This window comes from Leptodactylus fuscus, chromosome 7 (genome assembly GCF_031893055.1).
Source record: "Leptodactylus fuscus isolate aLepFus1 chromosome 7, aLepFus1.hap2, whole genome shotgun sequence".
NCBI classification, from domain to species: Eukaryota; Metazoa; Chordata; class Amphibia; order Anura; family Leptodactylidae; genus Leptodactylus; species Leptodactylus fuscus.
Window position 1 is genome coordinate 155,545,884 of NC_134271.1, and position 26,102 is coordinate 155,571,985.

The window sequence follows — 26,102 nt, forward strand, 5'->3', positions numbered from 1 at the left end:
CCTCTGTGTGATCTGAGTTATCCCTGATGTCAATCAGGGATTCTCTCAGAACACACAAGAGCGGGATTGTAAGGCTCACCATCGCATCCTCAGAGCTCACCCTCCTTGTGGACTCCTCAAACACCCGTAGGATGTCACAAAGGTCTCTCATCCATGGCCACTCATGGATGAGAAACTGAGGCAGCTGACTTTGTGGCACCCTAGGGTTTTGTAGCTGGTATTCCATCAAAGGTCTCTGCTGCTCAACCACTCTATTCAACATCTGAAACGTTGAGTTCCAGCGTGTGGGGACGTCGCACAAAAGCCGGTGTTGTGGCACATGCAGGCGTTGCTGGAGAGATTTTAAGCTAGCAGCGGCTACTGTCGACTTGCGAAAGTGGGCGCACATGCGCCGCACTTTCACCAGTAGCTCTGGAACATTGGGGTAGCTCTTTAGGAAACGTTGCACCACTAGGTTGAAGACGTGGGCCAGGCATGGAACATGTTGGAGTCCGGCAAGCTCCAGAGCTGCTACCAGGTTCCGGCCGTTATCACAAACGACCATGCCTGGGCCCAGGTGCAGCGGCTCAAACCATATTGCCGTCTCATCGAGGAGGGCATCCCTCACCTCGGAGGCAGTGTGCTGTCTGTCCCCCAAGCTGATCAGCTTCAGCACAGCCTGCTGACGTCTACCAACGCCAGTGCTGCAACGTTTCCAACTCGTAGCTGGGGTCAATCTAACAGCGGAGGAGGAGGCGGGTGGCGGAGGAGGAGGCGGTGGCGGAGGAGGAGGCGGTAGAGGAGGAGGAGGAGGGGGGTGTTCTTCTCGTGTCCCTGCCAGGAATGTTAGGCGGGGAGACGAGGTACACCGGGCCAGTTTGGGAAGCAGTCCCAGCCTCAACTACATTCACCCAGTGTGCCGTCAGTGAAATGTAGCGTCCCTGTCCGCATGCACTTGTCCACGCGTCGGTGGTCAAGTGGACCTTTGTGCAAAGCGCGGAACTAAGGGCCCGCCTGATGTTGAGTGACACGTGCTGGTGCAAGGCGGGGACGGCACACCGGGAGAAGTAGTGACGGCTAGGGACGGCATAGCGAGGTGCCGCAGTTGCCATCAGGTCCAGGAAGGCGGGAGTTTCAACAAGCCGGAACGCCAACATCTCCTGGGCCAGCAGTTTAGCGATGTTGGCGTTCAAGGCTTGCGCGTGTGGGTGGTTAGCAGTGTATTTCTGCCGCCGCTCCAATGTCTGAGAGATGGTGGGTTGTTGTAAAGAAACGCCTGATGGTGCCTTTGATGGTGCAGGAGAAGGAGATAAGACAGGACCAGGGGAGGATGAGGTAGAAGTCAACAAAGTGGCGGAGGCAGATGAAGTGGTGTCCTGGCTCGTCCTCTGGAGTGCATCGCCAGCACAGTCAGCAGTGGCAGTGGCAGAGGCAGAGGCAGTGGCAGAGGCAGTGGCAGTGGCGTGAACGGCAGGCGGCCTTTGTCCTGCCGTTGCTGCCTGCCACTGATTCCAGTGCTTGGATTCCAAATGACGGCGCATTGAAGTGGTGGACAGGTTGCTCTTCTCAGAGCCCCTAATCAATTTCGAGAGGCAAATTGTGCAGACAACACTATATCTGTCCTCGGCGCATTCCTTGAAAAAACTCCACACCTTCGAGAAACGTGCCCTCGAGGTGGGAGTTTTTCGGGGCTGGGTACGAACTGGAACATCTTGGGAGATTCCGGGTGTGGCCTGGCTTCGCCTAAGCTGCTGACCTCTGCCTCTGCCTCTAGCTACCCTTTTTGGTGCTGCACCTGCCTCAACATCCACACTACTTTCCCCGCTTGACATCCCCCCTGTCCAGGTCGGGTCAGTGTCCTCATCATCCACCACTTCCTCTTCCAACTCCTGTCTCATCTCCTCCTCCCGCACAATGCGCCGGTCAACTGGATGCCCTGACGGCAACTGCGTCACATCATCGTCGATGAGGGTGGGTTGCTGGTCATCCACCACCAAATCGAACGGAGATGGAGGAGACTCTAGTGTTTGAGCATCTGGACACAGATGCTCCTCTGTTAGGTTCGTGGAATCGTGACGTGGAGAGGCAGGTTGAGGGACAATGAAAGGAGCGGAGAACAGCTCTGGGGAGCAGGGACAGTTTGGGTTATTGTTCTGTAAAGCTTCGGAATTTTGGGAGGAAGGAAGACAAGACTGTTGGGTAATAGGAGGAGAGGAGGCAGAGTCTGACTGGCTGCTGGACAATGTGCTGTAAGCGTTCTCTGACAGCCATTGCAAGACCTGTTCCTGGTTCTCGGGCCTACTAAGGTTTGTACCCTGCAGTTTAGTTAATGTGGCAAGCAACCCTGGCACTGTGGAGTGGCGCAATGCTTGCTGCCCCACAGGAGTAGGCACGGGACGCCCTGTGGCTTCACTGCTACCTTGCTCCCCAGAACCATTCCCCCGACCTCGCCCACGGCCTCGTCCACGTCCCTTTCCGGGAGCCTTGCGCATTTTGAATTCCTAGTTAGAAATTGGCACTGTATACCAGTAGTAAAAATTGTGGGTGCACGTAACCCCAATATATTCTTTGAATTCCCAGTCAGACACTGGCACTATATGGCAGTAGCAAGAAATGAGGGTATTTGTATTCCCAATATATTCTTTGAATTCCCAGTCAGACAATGGCACTGTATACCAGTAGTAAAAATTGTGGGTGCACGTAACCCCAATATATTCTTTGAATTCCCAGTCAGACACTGGCACTATATGGCAGTAGCAAGAAATGAGGGTATTTGTATTCCCAATATACTCTTTGAATTCCCAGTCAGACAATGGCACTGTATACCAGTAGTAAAAATTGTGGGTGCACGTAACCCCAATATATTCTTTGAATTACCAGTCAGAAACTGGCACTATATGGCAGTAGCAAGAAATGAGGGTATTTGTATTCCCAATATACTCTTTGAATTCCCAGTCAGACAATGGCACTGTATACCAGTAGTAAAAATTGTGGGTGCACGTAACCCCAATATATTCTTTGAATTACCAGTCAGAAACTGGCACTATATGGCAGTAGCAAGAAATGAGGGTATTTATAACCCCAATATATTCTTTGAATTCCCAGTCAGACAATGGCACTGTATACCAGTAGTAAAAATTGTGGGTGCACGTAACCCCAATATATTCTTTGAATTCCCAGTCAGAAACTGGCACTATATGGCAGTAGCAAGAAATGAGGGTATTTGTATTCCCAATATACTCTTTGAATTCCCAGTCAGACAATGGCACTGTATACCAGTAGTAAAAATTGTGGGTGCACGTAACCCCAATATATTCTTTGAATTACCAGTCAGAAACTGGCACTATATGGCAGTAGCAAGAAATGAGGGTATTTATAACCCCAATATATTCTTTGAATTCCCAGTCAGACGATGGCACTGTATACCAGTAGTAAAAATTGTGGGTGCACGTAACCCCAATATATTCTTTGAATTCCCAGTCAGAAACTGGCACTATATGGCAGTAGCAAGAAATGAGGGTATTTGTATTCCCAATATACTCTTTGAATTCCCAGTCAGACAATGGCACTGTATACCAGTAGTAAAAATTGTGGGTGCACGTAACCCCAATATATTCTTTGAATTACCAGTCAGAAACTGGCACTATATGGCAGTAGCAAGAAATGAGGGTATTTATAACCCCAATATATTCTTTGAATTCCCAGTCAGACAATGGCACTGTATACCAGTAGTAAAAATTGTGGGTGCACGTAACCCCAATATATTCTTTGAATTCCCAGTCAGAAACTGGCACTATATGGCAGTAGCAAGAAATGAGGGTATTTGTATTCCCAATATACTCTTTGAATTCCCAGTCAGACAATGGCACTGTATACCAGTAGTAAAAATTGTGGGTGCACGTAACCCCAATATATTCTTTGAATTCCCAGTCAGACACTGGCACTATATGGCAGTAGCAAGAAATGAGGGTATTTATAACCCCAATATATTCTTTGAATTCCCAGTCAGACAATGGCACTGTATACCAGTAGTAAAAATTGTGGGTGCACGTAACCCCAATATATTCTTTGAATTACCAGTCAGAAACTGGCACTATATGGCAGTAGCAAGAAATGAGGGTATTTGTATTCCCAATATACTCTTTGAATTCCCAGTCAGACAATGGCACTGTATACCAGTAGTAAAAATTGTGGGTGCACGTAACCCCAATATATTCTTTGAATTCCCAGTCAGAAACTGGCACTATATGGCAGTAGCAAGAAATGAGGGTATTTGTATTCCCAATATACTCTTTGAATTCCCAGTCAGACAATGGCACTGTATACCAGTAGTAAAAATTGTGGGTGCACGTAACCCCAATATATTCTTTGAATTACCAGTCAGAAACTGGCACTATATGGCAGTAGCAAGAAATGAGGGTATTTGTATTCCCAATATACTCTTTGAATTCCCAGTCAAACAATGGCACTGTATACCAGTAGTAAAAATTGTGGGTGCACGTAACCCCAATATATTCTTTGAATTACCAGTCAGAAACTGGCACTATATGGCAGTAGCAAGAAATGAGGGTATTTATAACCCCAATATATTCTTTGAATTCCCAGTCAGACAATGGCACTGTATACCAGTAGTAAAAATTGTGGGTGCACGTAACCCCAATATATTCTTTGAATTCCCAGTCAGAAACTGGCACTATATGGCAGTAGCAAGAAATGAGGGTATTTGTATTCCCAATATACTCTTTGAATTCCCAGTCAGACAATGGCACTGTATACCAGTAGTAAAAATTGTGGGTGTATATAGCCCCAATTCTATTGCTAGGGGACTTGCAGGGTATTTCTGGGGTGAAGGTGGGGGGGCACACCGTTGGAACGGGTATCGGGGTATATATCGGGTATACGGGAATACACTGACAGTGTATTCCATTCAGGATCCTGGGAAAGCTGGGTTGCGGCGATTGAGCCCGTCAGTGCCACGTTACACTGACAAGCTTCTCCCTGGAATTGAAGTTATATGTAACCCGAATATATTCTTTGAATTCCCAGTCAGATAATGGCACTATATGGCAGTAGCAAAAATAGTGGGTGTATATAGCCCCAATTCTATTGCTAGGGGACTTGCAGGGTATTTCTGAGGTGAAGGTGGGGGGGCACACCGTTGGAACGGGGATTTGGGGTGTATATATAGGGTATACGGGAATACACTGTCAGTGTATTCCATTCAGGATCCTGGGAAAGCTGGGTTGCGGCGATTGAGCCCGTCAGTGCCACGTTACACTGACAAGCTTCTCCCTGGAATTTAGCTCTTATAAGAGCTGTTGTGGTTGTCTTCTCCTTCCTATCCTAGCCTGTCCCTGCCTACCCAGAATCTAAGCCCTAGCTAGCTGAACGGAAACCTCCGTCCTCGGTGAATTGCAAGCTCAGAATGACGCGAACCTGGGCGGCGCTGTTCTTTTAAATTAGAGGTCACATGTTTTCGGCAGCCAATGGGTTTTGCCTACTTTTTTCAACGTCACCGGTGTCGTAGTTCCTGTCCCACCTACCCTGCGCTGTTATTGGAGCAAAAAAGGCGCCAGGGAAGGTGGGAGGGGAATCGAGTAATGGCGCACTTTACCACGCGGTGTTCGATTCGATTCGAACATGCCGAACAGCCTAATATCCGATCGAACATGAGTTCGATAGAACACTGTTCGCTCATCTCTAATAAGGACGAGGATAAACAAGGGTTCATGAGTCCGGTGGAATATCCAGCGCAGGGGGATGGTAAGACGGGCAGGAAAGAGGGCCAAGGGAGAAAGATCCAGTAGGGGAAAGGAGAGTTTTAAGTGCAAGTGAATATCGTTTCAAAATATGGAGCTGAATTTGTCGACTTACATGTCCAGGCGTATCTGCGCATTGACTAACGATGAGAGGATGCCATTCGGTTTCAGTCCTCTTCATGTAAGCGCAGTTTATTCAGTGCCTTCCGTGATCTTTGTGGCTTCCCGGTGTCTTTTCTCCATATGTCTGGGTCCGGGAGGTCTGGGAGCGAGGTGATATCCTCCGGGACCGGTAGCCATGAGGGTATGGGTAGAGGAGGAATGTCTAGGACTGTCCAGACTGTTCCCAAGTCATCTGGGGTGCGAACTGTGATTCTCCTACCCTGCTTCAGTATTGCTAGACCGAATGGGAATAGCCAGGCATACGGTATGCCCTTTTCTTTTAGCACTTCCAGTAACGGACATAGCGCCCTCCTTTTGGCCAGGGTCGAGGGGGCTATGTCTTGGTACATTTGAATTTCATGCTGCTCATGAAGGAGCGGGCGTTTATCTCTCGCAGCCGTGAGGATGGCGGTCGTGTCTACAGTTGTTAATAGGCCACATATTATGTCCCTAGGGGGATCAGTGTCCTTCGGTTTGGGTCTCACTGCCCGGTGTATTCTCTCTATGCGGATTTCAGAAGCCCTCTCTGGCCCAAGAAGGGAGGAAAAGATGGATGCGGCTACATCTCTCAGATCTTCGGTAGCATACGATTCAGGTAGGCCTTTTATTCTGAGATTGCGTCTTCTATTCCTGTTTTCCAGGTCCTCCAGGAGATCGTATGTTCTGTTAAGGTGTGAATGATGTAAGTTCAGGAACTGCGTGGAAGCTGCCGCATGTTCTGAGAGCGCTCCTGTAGAAGTTTCCAGTGTATCCACACGGTTTCCCATTCGGTTCATATCAGCTCTCATTTCGCTAATCTCCGCCAAAACGGGTGCTATAGCTTGAGAAAGTGCTTTCTTTAGGAAAGCCCTTGTAATGGGTATAGCAGAGGTATCCATCCGCTCTGCACTAGCTGTGCTTTCGGCATTGGACTCCTCGGCTGTCTCTCCCGGCCTAGACTCTGTAGGCGCCATCTTGCGCGCCATTATCGGGGACTGCTGGGTTTTCTTTTTAAAGAATTTATGAACTTCGGCTGATGTTTGCTTGCCCAGCGGGGTACCCGGAGGGTCTCCAGACCTGTCTCTTCCATTTTTGCCCATTTCCTCTGGGATTTTGTGCTTGGAAGACCGAGTTTTGGCTCTAACTCCGACGGAGCTGCAGGCTCAGCAGTCCATCTACAACGACGGTTAGGCTCCGCCCCCCGGACATTATTCTTATGAAGATATATATATATATATATATATATATATAAATCCTATTAATATCCTATTAATATTATAATGGACGTTTGTTTGTTTGGATGTTTATATGTTTGGATGTTTGTTCCTCAATCACAGCCAAACGGCTGAATGGATTTTGGGGAAATTTCACACACACACACACACACACACACACACACACACACACACACACACACACACACACACACACACACACACATATTGCTCAGGAATGAAGGATAGGCTACTTTAAATGTGGGTCACTCACCCCAAATCGCCACCGTGACCCTCCAAAGAACCCTCCAGCTCGGCTGTAGAAGCTGGCATTCTGCCAGCGCTGGTCTGTCCACACACCTTCTATTGGTGCATGGCAGGGTGTGGGCGGGCTATGGAGCCAGGGCTACGGTACCATACGTTGGGGGCTGAATGTGGGCGTGCCGATTGAGCAGGGACACAGCGAGCAAAATGGCGGCAGCCCACCCGACACACCACATAACAGGTTAGTGCAGCGGGTACAGGGGGTTGGGGAAGAGGTGTCCCGGGGGAGGGGGGTGTCCCTAGGTTGGTATCCCCAGGGATCAACTCCACATAATTGTTGGACGTCTGGCTGCGTGTAGCATACATGAGGCAGAGCGAGGGCTGGCATCAGGTTGCTATGACAGCCGGCAGCCTTGCACTGGCTCCCCGGCCTGTCAGTGTTTCGCTTGTATTGCACCCTATGGCAGGTAGACTGCAATAGAGGCGCCGGTATTCTGCAATGCACTGCAGAATACCGGCGCCTCTATTTAACTATTTAATGTCTACCTGCCTAGGCTGCAATACAAGTGAAAGACTGACAGGCCGAGGAGCCAGTGCAAGGCGATGTGCATTCATTCTCATTCTAAGCTGCTGTCCGGTCTCTCCAACCTACAGATTATCAGTGGAACATTTGGTGCATATTATTAAATACACTACATTAGGTGTGTTACAGGTGAACGTACCTGGGATTTTGTATTCCCTGTTAGAGTTTGGTATCTCTATCCTGTCAGTGGTCAGTATGTGAGGGCAGGTTTTGCACCTCTTCTGTCCACATGGAAATGTTCCTGTGTTAGTTGGAGGTGACAGTGAGCTGCTCACAACCATGTTCCTGAGGTTTGGTGGCTGTCTATAGCACAGGAGAGGGGGGTCTGGAAATATGGATTTTAGACGGTGGTCTTTTTGCAGTAGTGGATGTAATATGCAATAAGACAACCGTCTAAAATCCATATTTCCAGACCCCCCTCTCCTGTGCTACAGACAACCACCAAACCTCAGGAATATGGTTGTCAGCAGCTCACTGTCACCTCCAACTAACACAGGAACATTCCCATGTGGACAGAAGCGGTTCAAAACCTGCCCGCACATACTGACCACTGACAGGATAGAGATACCAAACTCTAACAGGGAATACAAAATCCCAGGTACGTTCACCTGTAGCACACCTAATGTAGTGTATTTAATAATATGCACCAAATGTTCCACTGAAAATCTGTATGTTGGAGACACCGGCCAGAAACTCAGAATGAAAATGAACTCACATTACCATACAATTAGAGAACAGAGAATGGACCTTCCTGTGTCAAAACATTTCTGCAATGAAGATCACAATATCACCAATGACATGAAAATTTTGGTTTTAAGAGGGAATTTTAAATCCCGGAAACAGAGACGGATTTATGAGTATAAATGCATGATCTTATTTAACACTCTGGAGAATGGGATGAATCTGTCACATGGGTTCATGGCATCCTACAGAAATCACTGACCTGAGACAGCCATAAAAGACATCCTCTGAACTGATAAGAACATTGCAAACTGATGAATTGTTTAGTTGTTTAGTTGTATAACCAATAACCTTCTTCCCCCCTCCCTCCTAGAATTCTATTCCTATGTGTCCGTCTGTACACAAATATGCACAGCCTTCAGAAATTGTTTTTAGATATACCTGAAGAAGAAGCCAAGAGCTTTGTAACGTTATAATCTGTCATCATTATTAGTTAGCCATTAAAAGGTATCATCTACTGAAGACTCTCGTTTTTTGTTTTTATATTTCTATGGGGTCTATTGGTAGATTTCTGTGATCACATGACTCGTAGTGTTAGGCCGGCACTTATATACTTGTGGTTATTTACCGATCAGTCACAGGCACATTAGATGGCAGGTGCCATGGGGGCGGTCTTATACCAGACAAGTGCTCCAGGTCTATTAACCCTGTACTGGTCACACACTGCTGGCAGTGCACCACATGCAGGGAACAATCGATGCATGGATGATCCTAAGCGAGGGGTGAAGACAATGAGAGCAGCAGACAAGGTGTGGGGCAGGGTTAGGGGGCAGAACCAGGAGTTTTAGGATAATCCCTCCTGCTAGGTCCTCATGTTGTCACCAGGTATAGAGGAAGGTTCCTCATGTATTGTGAGATAATCCCAATATATCATTACTATAGGACTTGTTTCTCATTGGTGTGACATCTCCATGGGGTGAGAACCTACATTGTATCCCCGTATGTATAGAAGCTTCTGGGAATGGTGGATGTGAGGACCAGCCCCATGGACGTGTCTTGTATATTCCTGGTTACAGACAAGATGGCGCTGGTCAAATGATCGGTCTCTTCTATAAGGGATTTATGGATTAGGTAGAGGAAGGAAGGGATAAGGAAAGATATATCTTGTGATAACTGGGGGGGGGGGGGGGGGGATTCATGAAGACCGGGGTATGTGACACCCCCTGGACACTACTACACATATCTGTTATACTGGGAACCTGTGTCTTGTATTTCTGGAGTATTTTGGAGCTACTTTGGGTGTTCTCTCCCATAATTGAGTTGCACCCCTGTGAGCAGGAGATAGTGTCTCTGATACGTCCCCAGCAGATGGTTCTGGAGTGTAGGGGAGACCGGGGGTAGAGGAGACCCTGCCCCAGATTAGCTCTGCAGCCTAAAGTCAGGGAGTAGGAGGCTGTATATATATAGAGAGAAAGACTAATATATATTATATGTATATATAGAGACTAAGCTGGAGATAAGGGACAATATTATATTCTGAGGATTCAGGGCCTTAGTTCCAGGACCTGACAACTCTCTGATACTTGTAGTCATTCTGACCCCCGGTTGTTCCTGTCTGTTCTCCTGCCGTGACCTCTACATTCTGTGTCTGATACTGGGATTTGTCCATACTTTGGCTCCTGGCTATTAGTGACTACTGCCCTCACCTATAGATGTGACACCTGGGATTTGTAGTGCTTCTCCTAGTCACCTTCCTACCTGGCTTTTCTGCATAACCTGCTTTCTCTCCTCCAGTCTGGAGAAGAGACCTGAGATCTTCAGCACCAAAGCCCAATGTCTATTAAAGGGTGACAACCTGAGGACTTGATATTCCAGTATAGACAGCACCAAGCTGACTGCGGTCTGTAGTGTCACAGCAGATGAGAGACGTCTGAACAGGGACCGGTCACACTGCAAAACATGGAGTCCCAGGATCTGCTGCCAGATATGACAGGACACCTGCAGAGGTCTTGTGGAGTCCAGGCCTCAATGGCTCAGACGTATAGTGATGGTATGAGGGGAATCTGCTCAATATTAGGCAGGTGGGTTTAATGTTATGGCTGATCAGGGTGTAATAGTATTAAGATTGTTGTAAGAAGGAAGAAGAGGAGAAATCCTTACCATACGTGGAAGTCTTATTATTCATTCCTGAGTCTGGGAAAATATTATAATACCTGCAAGAAGAATACACAAAAATGTCATTACATTTAGGAAATAAAAAATCCTTAAAGGGATTCTATCATTAAAACTCTTTTTTTTTCTCCCTAATACGTCGGAATAGCCTTAATAAAGGCTATTCTTCTCCTACCTTTCGTTGTCTTCTCTGTGCCACTGTTCGCTTGAAATCCCGGTTTTCGTCGGTATGCAAATGAGTTCTCTCACAGCACTAGGGGTGGCTCCAATGCTGCGAGAGAACTCTCCAGCACCGCCTCCATGTTCTTCAGCAACGGCCTCTTCACGCGTCTTCTTCCAACGCACTGGGGGTCAAAATTCAACGCATACGCAAGTCGGCTCTACCGACTTCAAATGCAGGCGGACATTTTTTTGTGGCCCTTACGCAAGCAGGCGCATAGAACTACAGGAGTGTACTGCGCATGCTCGTGTAAGCAGCCACAAAAAAATGGCCACCCGCATGTGAAGTCAGCTCTGCCCGAGGCCCGCTGGTAAGGCCAACTTGCGCATGCGTTGAAATTTGACCCCCAGTGCGTCGGAAGAAGACGCGTGAAGAGGCTGTTGGTGAAGAAGATGGAGATGGCGCAGGAGAGTTCTCTCGTAGCATTGGGGACGCCCCCAGTGCTGTTTGAGCGCTGAGGCCTGCTCCTAGTGCTGTGAGAGAACTCATTTGCATACCGAAAAAAATGGGATTTCAAGCAAACGGTGGTGTGGAGAAGACATTGAAAGGTAGGAGAAGAATAGCCTTACTTAAGGCTATTCCTGCGTGTTAGTGAGGGGAAAAAAAAAGAGTTTTAATGATAGGATCCCATCAACCCTTAAGACAGAAGATTTTGAGTTTCTACATAATTGGTTGTAACTATTTTTATTTTGTGTAAATTTCTCGTTGGTTGGGAATCAATAGATGAAGCGTCACGTGTATTGTCTTGGAAAAATATGCAAATCTGTTTTCCAAGATGTAAATAGGAAAACAGTGCCTCTGCTTGCTGCCCTCTCGGGGAAGCCCCCTTATACATCATGCCCAATTTTTTCAACAAGCCTTAAAGGCTGTGATGCGAGGTTTAGCCAAATCAGTATCCCGGCTGTGGAGAGCGCTGTTTCAATCTGGTTGGATCTCCTCAGTACAGCATAGGGAAAACTGATTTGGCAGAGATGAAACAGCGCTCTCCACAGCCGGGATACTGATTTGGCTAAACCTCGCATCACAGCCTTTAAGGCTTGTTGAAAAAATTGGGCATGATGTATAAGGGGGCTTCCCCGAGAGGGCAGCAAGCAGAGGCACTGTTTTCCTATTTACATCTTGGAAAACAGATTTGCATATTTTTCCCATAATTCCCCAGTGGAGCAAAAAAGGCTTTTGTAAGTCTCCATACACCTGTGAAGGTGCACACTCCATAATGAATGATAGTATCTCCAGAACATGGATTGCCTGTGCATGTAACAATATGAATGGGGCTCTTGAAAATATTGATAATGGGGGAGTCAATATATATATATATATATATATATATATATATATATATATAGCACCATGGAATTAATGGTGCTATATAAATAAACAATAATAATTATTATTATTATAATTATATATATAATTATATAGTTACATTTACTACTTTGGATTTTCATTGCAGTTCTTTGTTTCAGGTTTTCCTTAGACCAGATTGCCCAACAATTCCGAGGTCACCAGGATTTACCTGTAACTAGTAGAATACCCGGCGGCTTTGCTCGCGGAAAATATGTTAAATTGTTGGTGATGCTAAAGAAAAATTTGCAGTGTCACACCGAAATTGACATTTTCAGAGCTACAGTATATATTTTTTTCCACTTAAAATTTTTATTATTTTGGTATTTTACTAATTTGTCGTAACATTGATGTGAACAACCACTTTTTTTTTATTTCAACATTTTTATTGATTTTACATATTCAATATATATTATGTAGTATAAACTATTACAATTATTTTTTGAACTATTTTGTCATCAAAAATTTTAATTTCTGTCCCTTACACAAACATATAAAACCTTTACACCCAATTAACAACATAGTGCAGCCCTTCCCCCTCCCTCCAGTGTCATCTATCTAATCAGGGACCAAAGAGTAACATTGGTTTCCAGTTACACAACTATCTATTGTGTTGCTTTTTGGTGACAATGTTTCTGGTTTTACCTTCAGGTGCATACCTGTATATGAAAAGATTTTTGGGGTTAACCACTCTAGAGCAAGCAATGTACAACTGTCCATGTGAAAAACACGGGCTCTCCAAATTACTGCCGGCTACTTTAAGTGATTGACCTTGTGCTTTGTTTATAGTCATAGCAAATGCAAGTCGGATTGGGAACTGCAGACGCTTAGAATTGAAGGGCCTGTCGCTTGGTAGCAAAGGAGTACGCGGAATAAGAACATTTGCTCCCTTAGAGTTTCCCGTAAGAATTGTGGCTTCAATAACATTGGGCAGGAGACTCTTAATGCACAATCTTGTGCCGTTACACATTTTTGATTGGTCAAGGCGCCAAAGGAAATTTTTGTGGCTTCTATTTTTATAGTGAGCTTATGTGGTGGCATCACAGGAGGCTCCAAAGAATTCAGGAACCCCAATGGATACGTTACAGCTTGTTCACTCTCCATGACTGAATCAATGGACATGTATGTGGTTATTTGACCAGGCATCCTTCCCTACATTAGTAGATTTATGGAGATAACACTATCATTTTTAGGCGCTAGGATTGCACATTCACTAAGCTGCTGATGGTTGTTAAAATATCAGGAACAACTTGGTCAATAATCATTGGTTATGTATGATAACCTGTTTCCCTTAGTCCAAACAGCAGCACAACAGATGGGGTATTCCTGCCCCTGTGAGCGGTTTAGGACAGGTGGATTTTTAATTAAATTAATAAAGCAATTAACCCCTCTATAAGAAGGTAAGAGGAACCTCCTCCCCTTGGGTTAGTTATAAAGTAGTAATAATAATAATAATAATAATAATAATAGCAAAAATAGCCATAATAGGGAGGGAGTCTTGTGCTGCTGTTTGGACTAAAGGAAACAGGTTATCATACATAACCAACGATTCCCCCACGTCCAAACCGCAGCACAACAGATGGGGATGTAGCGAGATCACTCCTAGGGAGGGCCCCCTCGGCATACAGATGACAAGACAGTTTGGCCGAAGGTGGTAGCCTCTGACCCTTGAAGGTCTAAACAGTAGAGTGACAAAAGTGGATTGAGACTGACAGGTAACAGCAGAACAAATGTTCTACCCATGAGGTAGACATTGCTCTAGCAGAGTGGGCTTTAACAAGTAAGCCCCTGATATACAAAGAAAAGCCTTATTGCCTCCTTGATCCATCTGGCTAATGTGGGTTTTGAGACCTTAAACCCCTTGGATCGCCCTAGAAAAGAGACTAGCAAGTTCTCCTCCTTTCTAAAATTCTTAGTACGATCTAAGTAAATACGCAAGCCTCTCACTATGTCCAGGGAGCGCCATTTCTCCTCCTCAGGAGAGGAGGGAGGGAAAAGATACAGGTAAAGAAATTGCCTGATTCAGGTTAGCATAGGTAGGGACTTTAGGCAAAAATCTCAACTGAACACGATCAGGAAAAAAAAGTTGTGTAAGGCTCATAGGTTGACAGAGCCTGTAATTCACCTACACGTGTAGCTGATGCTATTGCTAAAAGAAAAGCCATTTTAACAGACATAAATCTTAGGTCTACTTCCTGCATTGGTTCAAATGGAGGATTACAAAGCCCCACTAAGACAGCGGAAAGATCCCACTGGGGAACCAGAGATCTTATAGATGGCTTCAGCCTTGTTGCACCCTTGAGAAACCGAGATATAACGATATCTTGGGATAGGCGCCTGTTCCGACCGGCAGATAGGGCGGCCACCTGGACTTTAAGTGTGGCAGGAGTGAGGCCTTTATCCAATACGTCTTGCAGGAACTCCAACAGAGACTGTGTGGATGAGCTGTCATGAGGCACTTGTTTGTCTACACACCAGGATTTGAAGGTGTTAAAAAATATGAGATAAGCTTGGTTGGTAGCAGGGGCTCTAGAATGAGCTATAGTGTTCCAGACAGCTGAGGATAACTCTTCTAGTCCAGGTATGGACCGGTCAACTTCCAGGCTGTCAAGTTGAACCTCTTGAGATCTTGGCATACTCTGGCACCTTGAGTGACCAGGTTGTGCACTGGGGGAGCCTCCAATATATCCCTCGACTCATTTGAATGAGTTGGGTAAACCAAGCCCTCTTTGGCCAAAATGGTATGATTGCTATCACTGACGCCTGCTCCTGTCTAACTTTCATGAATACCCTCGGTATCATGGAAAGTGGAGGGAAGATGTATGCCAGCCTGAACCTCCATGGAATTGACAGGGCGTCTACTGTCAAGGGCTCTTCCTCCAGATAGAGGGAACTAGAGATGAGCGAACAGTGTTCTATCGAACACATGTTCGATCGGATATCACGCTGTTCGCCATGTTAGAATCGAATCAAACACCGCGTGGTAAAGTGCGCCATTACTCGATTCCCCTCCCACCTTCCCTGGCGCCTTTTTTGCTCCAATAACAGCGCAGGGTAGGTGGGACAGGAACTACGACACCGGTGACGTTGAAAAAAGTAGGAAAAACTCATTGGCTGCCGAAAACAAGTGACCTCTGATTTAAAAGAACAGCGCCGCCCAGGTTCACGTCATTCTGAGCTTGCAATTCACCGAGGACGGAGGTTTCCGTCCAGTTAGCTAGGGCTTAGATTCTGGGTAGGCAGGGACAGGCTAGGATAGGAAGGAGAAGACAACCAACAGCTCTTATAAGAGCTAAATTCCAGGGAGAAGCTTGTCAGTGTAACGTGGCACTGACGGGCTCAATCGCCGCAACCCAGCTTTCCCAGGATCCTGAATGGAATACACTGACAGTGTATTCCCGTATACCCTATATATACCCCTGATCCCCGTTCCAACAAATTTGTTGCAGATAGTTTGGTGTGTACTGCCCTGAAGGATTTAGATCCCCTGACGCAGTGTGCTCCCTGAACCATCTTCAGGTGCTCTGCGATATATGGCAATATGGCGATAATAAATGGTTAACAATAAAAAAAAAAAAAAAAAAAAGATAAATGTGAAGGCTTTCAAAATTAAAATACTGGTTCACATACACTCCTAATATTCTACCGGCGCGGCACTATGGTCTGTTTGGCGAATATACAAATATACACATATTGTGCGGTCACTCAATCCTTGCTGCATCAGTTTAGTTTGCGCAGTGTTAAGATTTAAGAAATAGGATCTGTGTTTTCAGGATTTTTGTTTTTTTGTTGTATGTAGTTAAGTTCCTTATTTTTTAATGTGATTGAAAAAGAAAAAAAATTGTAATAAAGTTAATAGAAAATGTAATATCTAATATCAATTTGTTTTAGAAATCCCCCCCCATCGTTAATATTGCTCGTTATCTTTGGCACCTATATAGGTTTTAGGTAAAATATGTTAAGTGCTCCCTACAAAATTTCTGTCCCGAATAGTGCTCCCCCACTCAAAAAGTTTGGGAAACGCTGCCCTGAGGGTTCCGGTATAACACTGATGACATGCTATATATAAGGGGATAGCCGTGGACTGCCCTTGTAGAGGTGGTAGTTCTTTTGGGGCCAGGGTCAATCTCTAGGGAAGGGCCAGTGACTGGAGGCCATGATCTGGACACTCAGGAGGACACCTGCGGAAACAAGATAACCTGGAAGTGAGGAGATCAAACCATTTTATCCTGTACAATTGTTCAAGAGAAGGCCTTAGACACTCGGGGATAGGGACGCCATGACAGGCGGGAGGATTAGGGATCGAAGGGGTTAAACTAGTAGAGCTCGAGCGGGAAAAATACAGTCCTATGAAAAAGTTTGGGCACCCCTATTAATCTTAATCATTTTTTGTTCTAAATATTTTGGTGTTTGCAACAGCCATTTCAGTTTGATATATCTAATAACTGATGGACACAGTAATATTTCAGGATTGAAATGAGGTTTATTGTACTAACAGAAAATGTGCAATATGCATTAAACCAAAATTTGACCGGTGCAAAAGTATGGGCACCCTTATCATTTTATTGATTTGAATTCCCCTAACTACTTTTTACTGACTTACTGAAGCACAAAATTGGTTTTGTAACCTCAGTGAGCTTTGAACTTCATAGCCAGATGTATCCAATCATAAGAAAAGGTATTTAAGGTGGCCAATTGCAAGTTGTTCTCCTATTTGAATCTCCTCTGAAGAGTGGCATCATGGGCTACTCAAAACAACTCTCAAATGATCTGAAAACAAAGATTGTTCAACATAGTTGTTCAGGGGAAGGATACAAAAAGCTGTCTCAGAGATTTAACCTGTCAGTTTCCACTGTGAGGAACATAGTAAGGTATATGGAAGAGCACAGGGACAGTTCTTGTTAAGCCCAGAAGTGGCAGGCCAAGAAAAATATCAGAAAGGCAGAGAAGAAGAATGGTGAGAACAGTCAAGGACAATCCACAGACCACCTCCAAAGAGCTGCAGCATCATCTTGCTGCAGATGGTGTCACTGTGCATCGGTCAACTATACAGCGCACTTTGCACAAATAGAAGCTGTATGGGAGAGTGATGAGAAAGAAGCCGTTTCTGCACGTACGCCACAAATAGAGTTGCCTGAGGTATGAAAAAGCACATTTGGACAAGGCAGCTTCATTTTGGAAACAAAAATTGAGTTGTTTGGTTATAAAAAAAGGCGTTATGCATGGCGTCCAAAAAGAAACAGCATTCCAAGAAAAACACATGCTACCCACTGTAAGATTTGGTGGAGGTTCCATCATGCTTTGGGGCTGTGTGGCCAATGCCGGCATCGGGAATCTTGTTAAAGTTGAGAGTCGCATGGATTCCACTCAGTATCAGCAGATTCTTGAGAATAATGTTCAAGAATCAGTGACGAAGTTGAAGTTACGCCGGGGATGGATATTTCAGCAAGACAATGATCCAAAACACCGCTCCAAATCCTCAGGCATTCATGCAGAGGAACAATTACAATGTTCTGGAATGGCCATCCCAGTCCCCAGACCTGAATATCATTGAACATCTGTGGGATGATTTGAAGCGGGCTGTCCATGCTCGGCGACCATCTAACTTAACTGAACTTGAATTGTTTGTCCAAAATACCTTTATCCAGGATCCAGGAACTGATTAAAAGCTACAGGAAGCGACTAGAGGCTGTTATCTTTGCAAAAGGAGGATCTACTAAATATTAATGTCACTGTTCTGTTGAGGTGCCCATACTTTTGCACCGGTCAAATTTTGGTTTAATGCATATTGCACATTTTCTGTTAGTACAATAAACCTCATTTCAATCCTGAAATATTACTGTGTCCATCAGTTATTAGATATATCAAACTGAAATGGCTGTTATAAACACCAAAATATTTAGAACTAAAAATGATTAAGATTAATAGGGGTGCCCAAACTTTTTCATAGGACTGTAGGGGAGGAGACCGAGGTTATGTAAAGGGTGGCTTGGGTCGCACTGGGGTCAGTCTGGAGTGGCTTCCACAGAGCGTGTATTCACTGCGTTTCCATGGCGGACCTTGAGGCCTTACACGCGCTCCTTCGCGCTGCAGCAGTGGTGCATGGCGAGCAGGCCCTGGAGGGCTTGTTCGCTGCAGTTTGTGTGCCCCCTGGTTCGGGCTCATCTGCCCGAGCCTCTTCATCCCACGCTCAGCGGTCACGGCCGCCGGAGCGTTACTCGCCGGAGAGGGGGCGGGCGGCTGGGCGGCAATCTCGGAGCCCCAGGAGGGACCCTCGACCGTGGGCGCCCAGGTCAGCTCCCCTGGTGCTCGCCCGTCGGCGGGGAGGAATCTGCCTCATAGCCGCAGCCATCCGGAAGGTGGGTCGGCTGTCTCTCCCCCACCTTCCTCTTCATTAACCCGGACCCGTGCAGCAGCCTCTCGCAAGCCTTCGGGGAGGCATGTTCAGCGCGAGGTGTCAGCGGGCGGGGACCGCCCTGTGGGCGGAGCTGCTAGCCTGGTGCTTGTGACAGCGTCCGAGATTGCCAGAAGTGATGCGGTCTGCGATCACTGCGTGGCCAGGCCCTCTACACGCCGGAATTCGGGCCTGGGCCGGAAGAGGCCGGCTGAAGATGTGGCAGTGCCTGCGTCGGTGCATCGGTGCTCCTGGAGGGATACTGGCTTGCTGTCTCCTGCCCCTGATGGTGATCCGGCTTCAGACCTGGAAGAGGGCCAGTGTTCTCCTGCGGCCTCTGCTTCCCCCGAGGATTCCGGACCGGTGGCGGCTGATCTAGGAGCGTCCTTGAGACAGCCTAGTGAGATTGTGGGGTCTATTTCTTCTTCTGCTGGGGGGGTCTCCCGGGTTGGGGGTATGGGTATAGTGTCTGGGGAGAATAGGACTGTTGTGGCTGGGGGTGTGGGGTCGCCTGGGGGTGATTGTGCGTCTGGGGCTTTGCTTGCTTTGATACCAGGGCTCCTCCGACGGTTGGAGGGACTGTCACTTCGGGGGTTTTGCCTAGTTCAGCGAATGCTGTTGTGGCGGGTGCTGGGGAGGCTGCGGCTGGGGACGACGTGCCTGTGCCTGCAGTGTCTGGGGATTCCGGTAAGGAGAAGGACAAGGAGAAAGCGGTGGACATAGTCAGGTTTGATGATAGGGCGATGGGGGAAGTTTATATTTGTTTCGAGGGTCCCCTGGGTGCGCACCTGAAGCAGGAGGTGTGGGACAGGATTTGGAAGGGGGAGTACGTGGAGATTTTTTCTCTGCTTCCCCTTGACAAATTTAACTTTGATAAGGTGAAGCCCAGTGATTCTAAAAAGGAGGACTAGGAGAAGCGGCGCTATCGCCTGATTCCTCGCTCATTCATTAACTGGTTGCAGGCCTTTGCTATTCTAGCGAGTGTGATCGGCGAAAAGGAGCTGGAACATTGTTCCCCTCTTTTTGGGTATATGGATTCGATTGGGGAGGCTCATCGTGTATATGGCGGGGTTGCCTGGCTCCGCTACGATGAGCAATTTTGGGAGCGTAAGGCAGTTCGTCCAGGGTTGAGATGGGATCACAAAGATATCGCCTTATGGATGCGGTTGATGTCGGCTCCCTCGAGTCAGCCCTTTCGGGGGGGTGCCGGAGGTTCGGGCCCTGCTGCCAGATCTCTGGTTGTGCAGCGAAAGGGGTATTGCTGGCTCTTCAACAAGGGTCTGTGCAAGTTCGGGGCCACTTGTCAATTTAAGCACGAGTGCTCTGGGTGCGGCGGTAGTCACGGCCTCCACAAGTGGTCGAGTTGGAGGTCGAGTTGGGTCGGATGGCGGATCCCTTTGAGTCCCCTCTATGGCCTCACTTGCGGGTGTCGCCTTTGGGAGTTGTGCCTAAGCACCGGCTCATCCACCACCTGTATTTCCCGTCGGGGTCATCAGTTAATGACGGGATCGACCCATCACTGTCCAGGGTTTCATATGCTTCATTTGACCGGTCCGGTCCCTTATGGCCAAGACGGACATTGAGGCGGCCTTTCGCTTGCTTCCGGTCCATCCGGACAGTTTTTACTTGTTGGGTTGTGTTTGGGAGGGTGAGTTTTATGTTGATTGTTGTTTACCTATGGGTTGTTCTATTTCCTGTGCGTATTTTGAGGTGTTTAGTTCCTTCTTAGAATGGGTTGTTAGAGATGTGTCCGGTATGTTATCCATTACTTGGATGACTTTCTCTGCGTGGGGCCTCGGGATTCCTCTGATTGTTTGGTTTTGTTACGAACTGTTGGCTCCTGATAAGACTGAGGGGCCTGTCATGAAGTTTCTGGGGATTGAATTGGACTCGATTCTCATGGAATCGCGCTTGCCGGCGGATAAACTTGAGGATCTGCGTGAGTCACTCTGGGGTTTTCAGGGCGTTAGGAAGGTGTGTCTCCGTGTGGTTCAATCGCTGCTTGGGAAACAGAATTTTGCCTGTCGCATTATGCCGATGGGCCGAGTGTTTTGCCGCCGGTTGGCGGCGCTGACGTCCGGGGTGCGGTCGCCCCATCACTTTGTGCGCCTTACAGTGGATGTGAGGGCAGACCTGGTAGTTTGGGTTGATTTTCTGGGGTGTTTTAATGGCCGCTCCTTGTGTTCAGCGACGAGTTGTATCTGTTTACGGATGCGTCTGGTTCAGTCGGTTTTGGGGCCTACTTTCGGGGGCATCGGTGTGTTGGTGAGTGGCCGACCGAGTGGGTTGAGAGTGGATTGGTTAGGAATTTGGCCTTGTTGGAATTATTCCCCATTGTTGTGGCCATCGAATTATGGGGCGATGCGTTGCGTGATCGCAGGGTGTGCTTCAATTGCGATAATAGTGCTGTTGTTTTTGTCATTAATTCTCAGACTGCTTCTTCCCCTCCGGTTGTGTCTCTGATGCGGCATTTGGTGGTGCGGTGTTTGGAATTGAATGTTTTGGTATCTGCTCGACATGTTCCAGGGGTTTACAATTCCGTGGCTGATGCTTTGTCTGGGTTTCAGTTTGGCAGGTTCCAGGAGTTGGTGCCAGAGGCGGCGGAGATAGGCGAGGACTGTCCGCCCCATAAAGGTCAATCGTGCTGTGTCCCGTTTTGTTCTTCGTAATGGGGGTGTGGTGGTGTGGCACCGTGAGTTGGAGGTCCCTTCCTTGGAGCATCTGCGGAGCAATGGCATCCATTTGAATGCCATCGGCGCGGATCTTTGGATGTTGGGGTTGAGGGATGGGGTTGAGCAGGCTCTCTTGCGGTGGCGGGACTCCCGGTCATAAGGGGTCATGTCCGTGAGTCTGTGGCCGGGGGTTGTTGGGGGTTAGATGCCTATTGGCCAGTTGCTAGGACCTCATTGATGGTATGGGTCCCTAGTGGGGGTTGTTTGAAGACTGGTAGGTCCTCTAATTGGGCTTGGGTCCCTTTGGAGTGTCAGACTCGTGTTTGCTCTAATTGTTGATGGCACTGCCCGAGGTAGGAGTTATTGCGCCTGGGCAGATTGGGGGTGTGGCCTATTCTCGAGGTGGAATATGCCATAAGAGATGTATAAGAGAAGTATAAGAGGAGTATAAGAGAAGTATAATATGAGTATAGGAGGAGTATATGAGAAGTATAAGAGGAGTATAAGAGAAGTATAATATGAGTATAAGAGGAGTACACGTAAATGAGAAGTATAAGAGAAGTAACAGAGAAGTATAAGATGAGTATAAGAGGAGCATATGAGAAGTATAAGAGAAGTATATGAGAAGTATAAGACGAGTATTAGAGGAGTATATGAGAAGTATAAGAGAAGTATAAGAGAAGTATAATATGAGTATAAGAGGAGTATAAGAGAAGTATAAGATGAGTATAAGAGGAGTATAAGATGAGTATAAGAGAAGTATAAGATGAGTATAAGAGGAGTATAAGAGAAGTATAAGATGAGTATAAGAGGAGTATATGAGAAGTATAAGAGGAGTATAAGAGAAGTATAAGAGAAGTATAAGAGAAGTATAAGATGAGTATAAGAGGAGTATATGAGATGTATAAGAGAAGTATAAGAGAAGTATAAGATGAGTATAAGAGGAGTATAAGATGAGTATAAGAGAAGTATAAGATGAGTATAAGAGGAGTATAAGAGAAGTATAAGATGAGTATAAGAGGAGTATATGAGAAGTATAAGAGGAGTATAAGAGAAGTATAAGAGAAGTATAAGATGAGTATAAGAGGAGTATATGAGATGTATAAGAGAAGTATAAGAGAAGTATAAGATAAGTATAAGAGAAGTATAAGAGAGAAGTATAAGAGAAGTATAAGAGAGGAGTTTATGAGGAGTATAAGAAAAGTAAAAAAGGAGTATAAGAGGAGTATAAGAGAAGTATAATAGGAGTATATAAAGAGTATAAGAGAAGTATAAGAGGAGTATAAAAGAGGGAGTACAAGAGAGAATAAAAGGAGTATAAGAGAAGTATAAGATGAGTATAAGAGGAGTATATGAGAAGTATAAGAGAAGTATAAGATGAGTATAAGAGGAGTATAAGAGAAGTATAAGATGAGTATAAGAGGAGTATATGAGAAGTATAAGAGGAGTATAAGAGAAGTATAAGAGAGAAGTATAAGAGAAGTATAAGAGAGAAGTATAAGAGAAGTATAGGAGAAATGTAAGAGGAGTATAAGAGGAGTATAACAGAAGTATAAGAGAAGTATAAGAGAGAAGTATAAGAGAAGTATAAGAGGAGTATAAGAGAGAAGTATAAGAGAAGTATAAGAGGAGTATAAGAGGAGTATAACAGAAGTATAAGAGAAGTATAAGAGAGGAGTTTATGAGGAGTATAAGAAAAGTAAAAAAGGAGTATAAGAGGAGTATAAGAGGATCATAAGAGAAGTATAACAGGAGTATAAGAGGAGTATAAGAGGAAGTATAACAGGAGTATAAGAGGAAGTATAAGAGGAGTATAAGAGGGAGTATAAGGGGAATTATAAGAGGGAGTATAAGGGGAGTATAAGAGAAGTATAAGAGGAGTATAAGAGAAGTATAAGATGAGTATAAGAGGAGTATATGAGATGTATAAGAGGAGTATAAGAGAAGTATAAGAGAAGTATAAGATGAGTATAAGAGGAGTATATGAGATGTATAAGAGAAGTATAAGAGAAGTATAAGATGAGTATAAGAGAAGTATAAGAGAGAAGTATAAGAGGAGTATAAGAGGAGTATAACAGAAGTATAAGAGAAGTATAAGAGAGGAGTTTATGGGGAGTATAAGAAAAGTAAAAAAGGAGTATAAGAGGAGTATAAGAGAAGTATAATATGAGTATAGGAGGAGTATATGAGAAGTATAAGAGGAGTATAAGAGGAGTATAAGAGGAGCATAAGAGGAGTATATGAGGAGTATTTGAGGAGTATAAGAGGAGTTTTATAGGGAGTACAAGAGAGTATAAGAGGAGTATAAGAGAAGTATAAGATGAGTATAAGAGGAGTATATGAGAAGTATAAGAGAAGTATAAGAGAAGTATAAGATGAGTTTAAGAGGAGTATATGAGAAGTATATGAGAAGTATAAGAGAAGTATATGAGAAGTATAAGATGAGTATAAGAGGAGTATATGAGAAGTATAAGAGAAGTATAAGAGGAGTATAAGAGAAGTATAAGATGAGTATAAGAGGAGTATAAGAGAAGTATAAGAGGAGTATATGAGAAGTATAAGAGGAGTATAAGAGAAGTATAAGATGAGTATAAGAGGAGTATATGAGATGTATAAGAGGAGTATAAGAGAAGTATAAGAGAAGTATAAGATGAGTATAAGAGGAGTATATGAGATGTATAAGAGAAGTATAAGAGAAGTATAAGATGAGTATAAGAGAAGTATAAGAGAGAAGTATAAGAGGAGTATAAGAGGAGTATAACAGAAGTATAAGAGAAGTATAAGAGAGGAGTTTATGAGGAGTATAAGAAAAGTAAAAAAGGAGTATAAGAGGAGTATAAGAGAAGTATAATATGAGTATAGGAGGAGTATATGAGAAGTATAAGAGGAGTATAAGAGGAGTATAAGAGGAGCATAAGAGGAGTATAAGATGAGTATAAGAGGAGTATATGAGAAGTATAAGAGAAGTATAAGAGAAGTATAAGATGAGTTTAAGAGGAGTATATGAGAAGTATATGAGAAGTATAAGAGAAGTATATGAGAAGTATAAGATGAGTATAAGAGGAGTATATGAGAAGTATAAGAGGAGTATAAGAGAAGTATAAGAGAAGTATAAGATGAGTATAAGAGGAGTATATGAGATGTATAAGAGAAGTATAAGAGAAGTATAAGATAAGTATAAGAGAAGTATAAGAGAGAAGTATAAGAGAAGTATAAGAGAGGAGTTTATGAGGAGTATAAGAAAAGTAAAAAAGGAGTATAAGAGGAGTATAAGAGAAGTATAATAGGAGTATATAAAGAGTATAAGAGAAGTATAAGAGGAGTATAAAAGAGGGAGTACAAGAGAGAATAAAAGGAGTATAAGAGAAGTATAAGATGAGTATAAGAGGAGTATATGAGAAGTATAAGAGAAGTATAAGATGAGTATAAGAGGAGTATAAGAGAAGTATAAGATGAGTATAAGAGGAGTATATGAGAAGTATAAGAGGAGTATAAGAGAAGTATAAGAGAGAAGTATAAGAGAAGTATAAGAGAGAAGTATAAGAGAAGTATAGGAGAAATGTAAGAGGAGTATAAGAGGAGTATAACAGAAGTATAAGAGAAGTATAAGAGAGAAGTATAAGAGAAGTATAAGAGGAGTATAAGAGAGAAGTATAAGAGAAGTATAAGAGGAGTATAAGAGGAGTATAACAGAAGTATAAGAGAAGTATAAGAGAGGAGTTTATGAGGAGTATAAGAAAAGTAAAAAAGGAGTATAAGAGGAGTATAAGAGGATCATAAGAGAAGTATAACAGGAGTATAAGAGGAGTATAAGAGGAAGTATAACAGGAGTATAAGAGGAAGTATAAGAGGAGTATAAGAGGGAGTATAAGGGGAATTATAAGAGGGAGTATAAGGGGAGTATAAGAGAAGTATAAGAGGAGTATAAGAGAAGTATAAGATGAGTATAAGAGGAGTATATGAGATGTATAAGAGGAGTATAAGAGAAGTATAAGAGAAGTATAAGATGAGTATAAGAGGAGTATATGAGATGTATAAGAGAAGTATAAGAGAAGTATAAGATGAGTATAAGAGAAGTATAAGAGAGAAGTATAAGAGGAGTATAAGAGGAGTATAACAGAAGTATAAGAGAAGTATAAGAGAGGAGTTTATGGGGAGTATAAGAAAAGTAAAAAAGGAGTATAAGAGGAGTATAAGAGAAGTATAATATGAGTATAGGAGGAGTATATGAGAAGTATAAGAGGAGTATAAGAGGAGTATAAGAGGAGCATAAGAGGAGTATATGAGGAGTATTTGAGGAGTATAAGAGGAGTTTTATAGGGAGTACAAGAGAGTATAAGAGGAGTATAAGAGAAGTATAAGATGAGTATAAGAGGAGTATATGAGAAGTATAAGAGAAGTATAAGAGAAGTATAAGATGAGTTTAAGAGGAGTATATGAGAAGTATATGAGAAGTATAAGAGAAGTATATGAGAAGTATAAGATGAGTATAAGAGGAGTATATGAGAAGTATAAGAGAAGTATAAGAGGAGTATAAGAGAAGTATAAGATGAGTATAAGAGGAGTATAAGAGAAGTATAAGAGGAGTATATGAGAAGTATAAGAGGAGTATAAGAGAAGTATAAGATGAGTATAAGAGGAGTATATGAGATGTATAAGAGGAGTATAAGAGAAGTATA

The 26,102-nt window shown here is 44.5% G+C and overlaps 1 protein-coding gene across 1 annotated transcript in view; it reads left to right on the plus strand.

The window, feature by feature from the left end:
• LOC142214655 (NACHT, LRR and PYD domains-containing protein 12-like) overlaps window positions 1-26,102 on the plus strand; it is a gene marked incomplete at its 3' end in the record, with an annotated part of 792,298 nt that overhangs the window by 242,404 nt on the left and 523,792 nt on the right. The window contains exon 18 of the mRNA XM_075283595.1: window positions 19,103-19,151. Coding sequence (XP_075139696.1) covers window positions 19,103-19,151 — 49 coding nt within the window. The remainder of the gene's footprint in view (window positions 1-19,102; window positions 19,152-26,102) is intronic.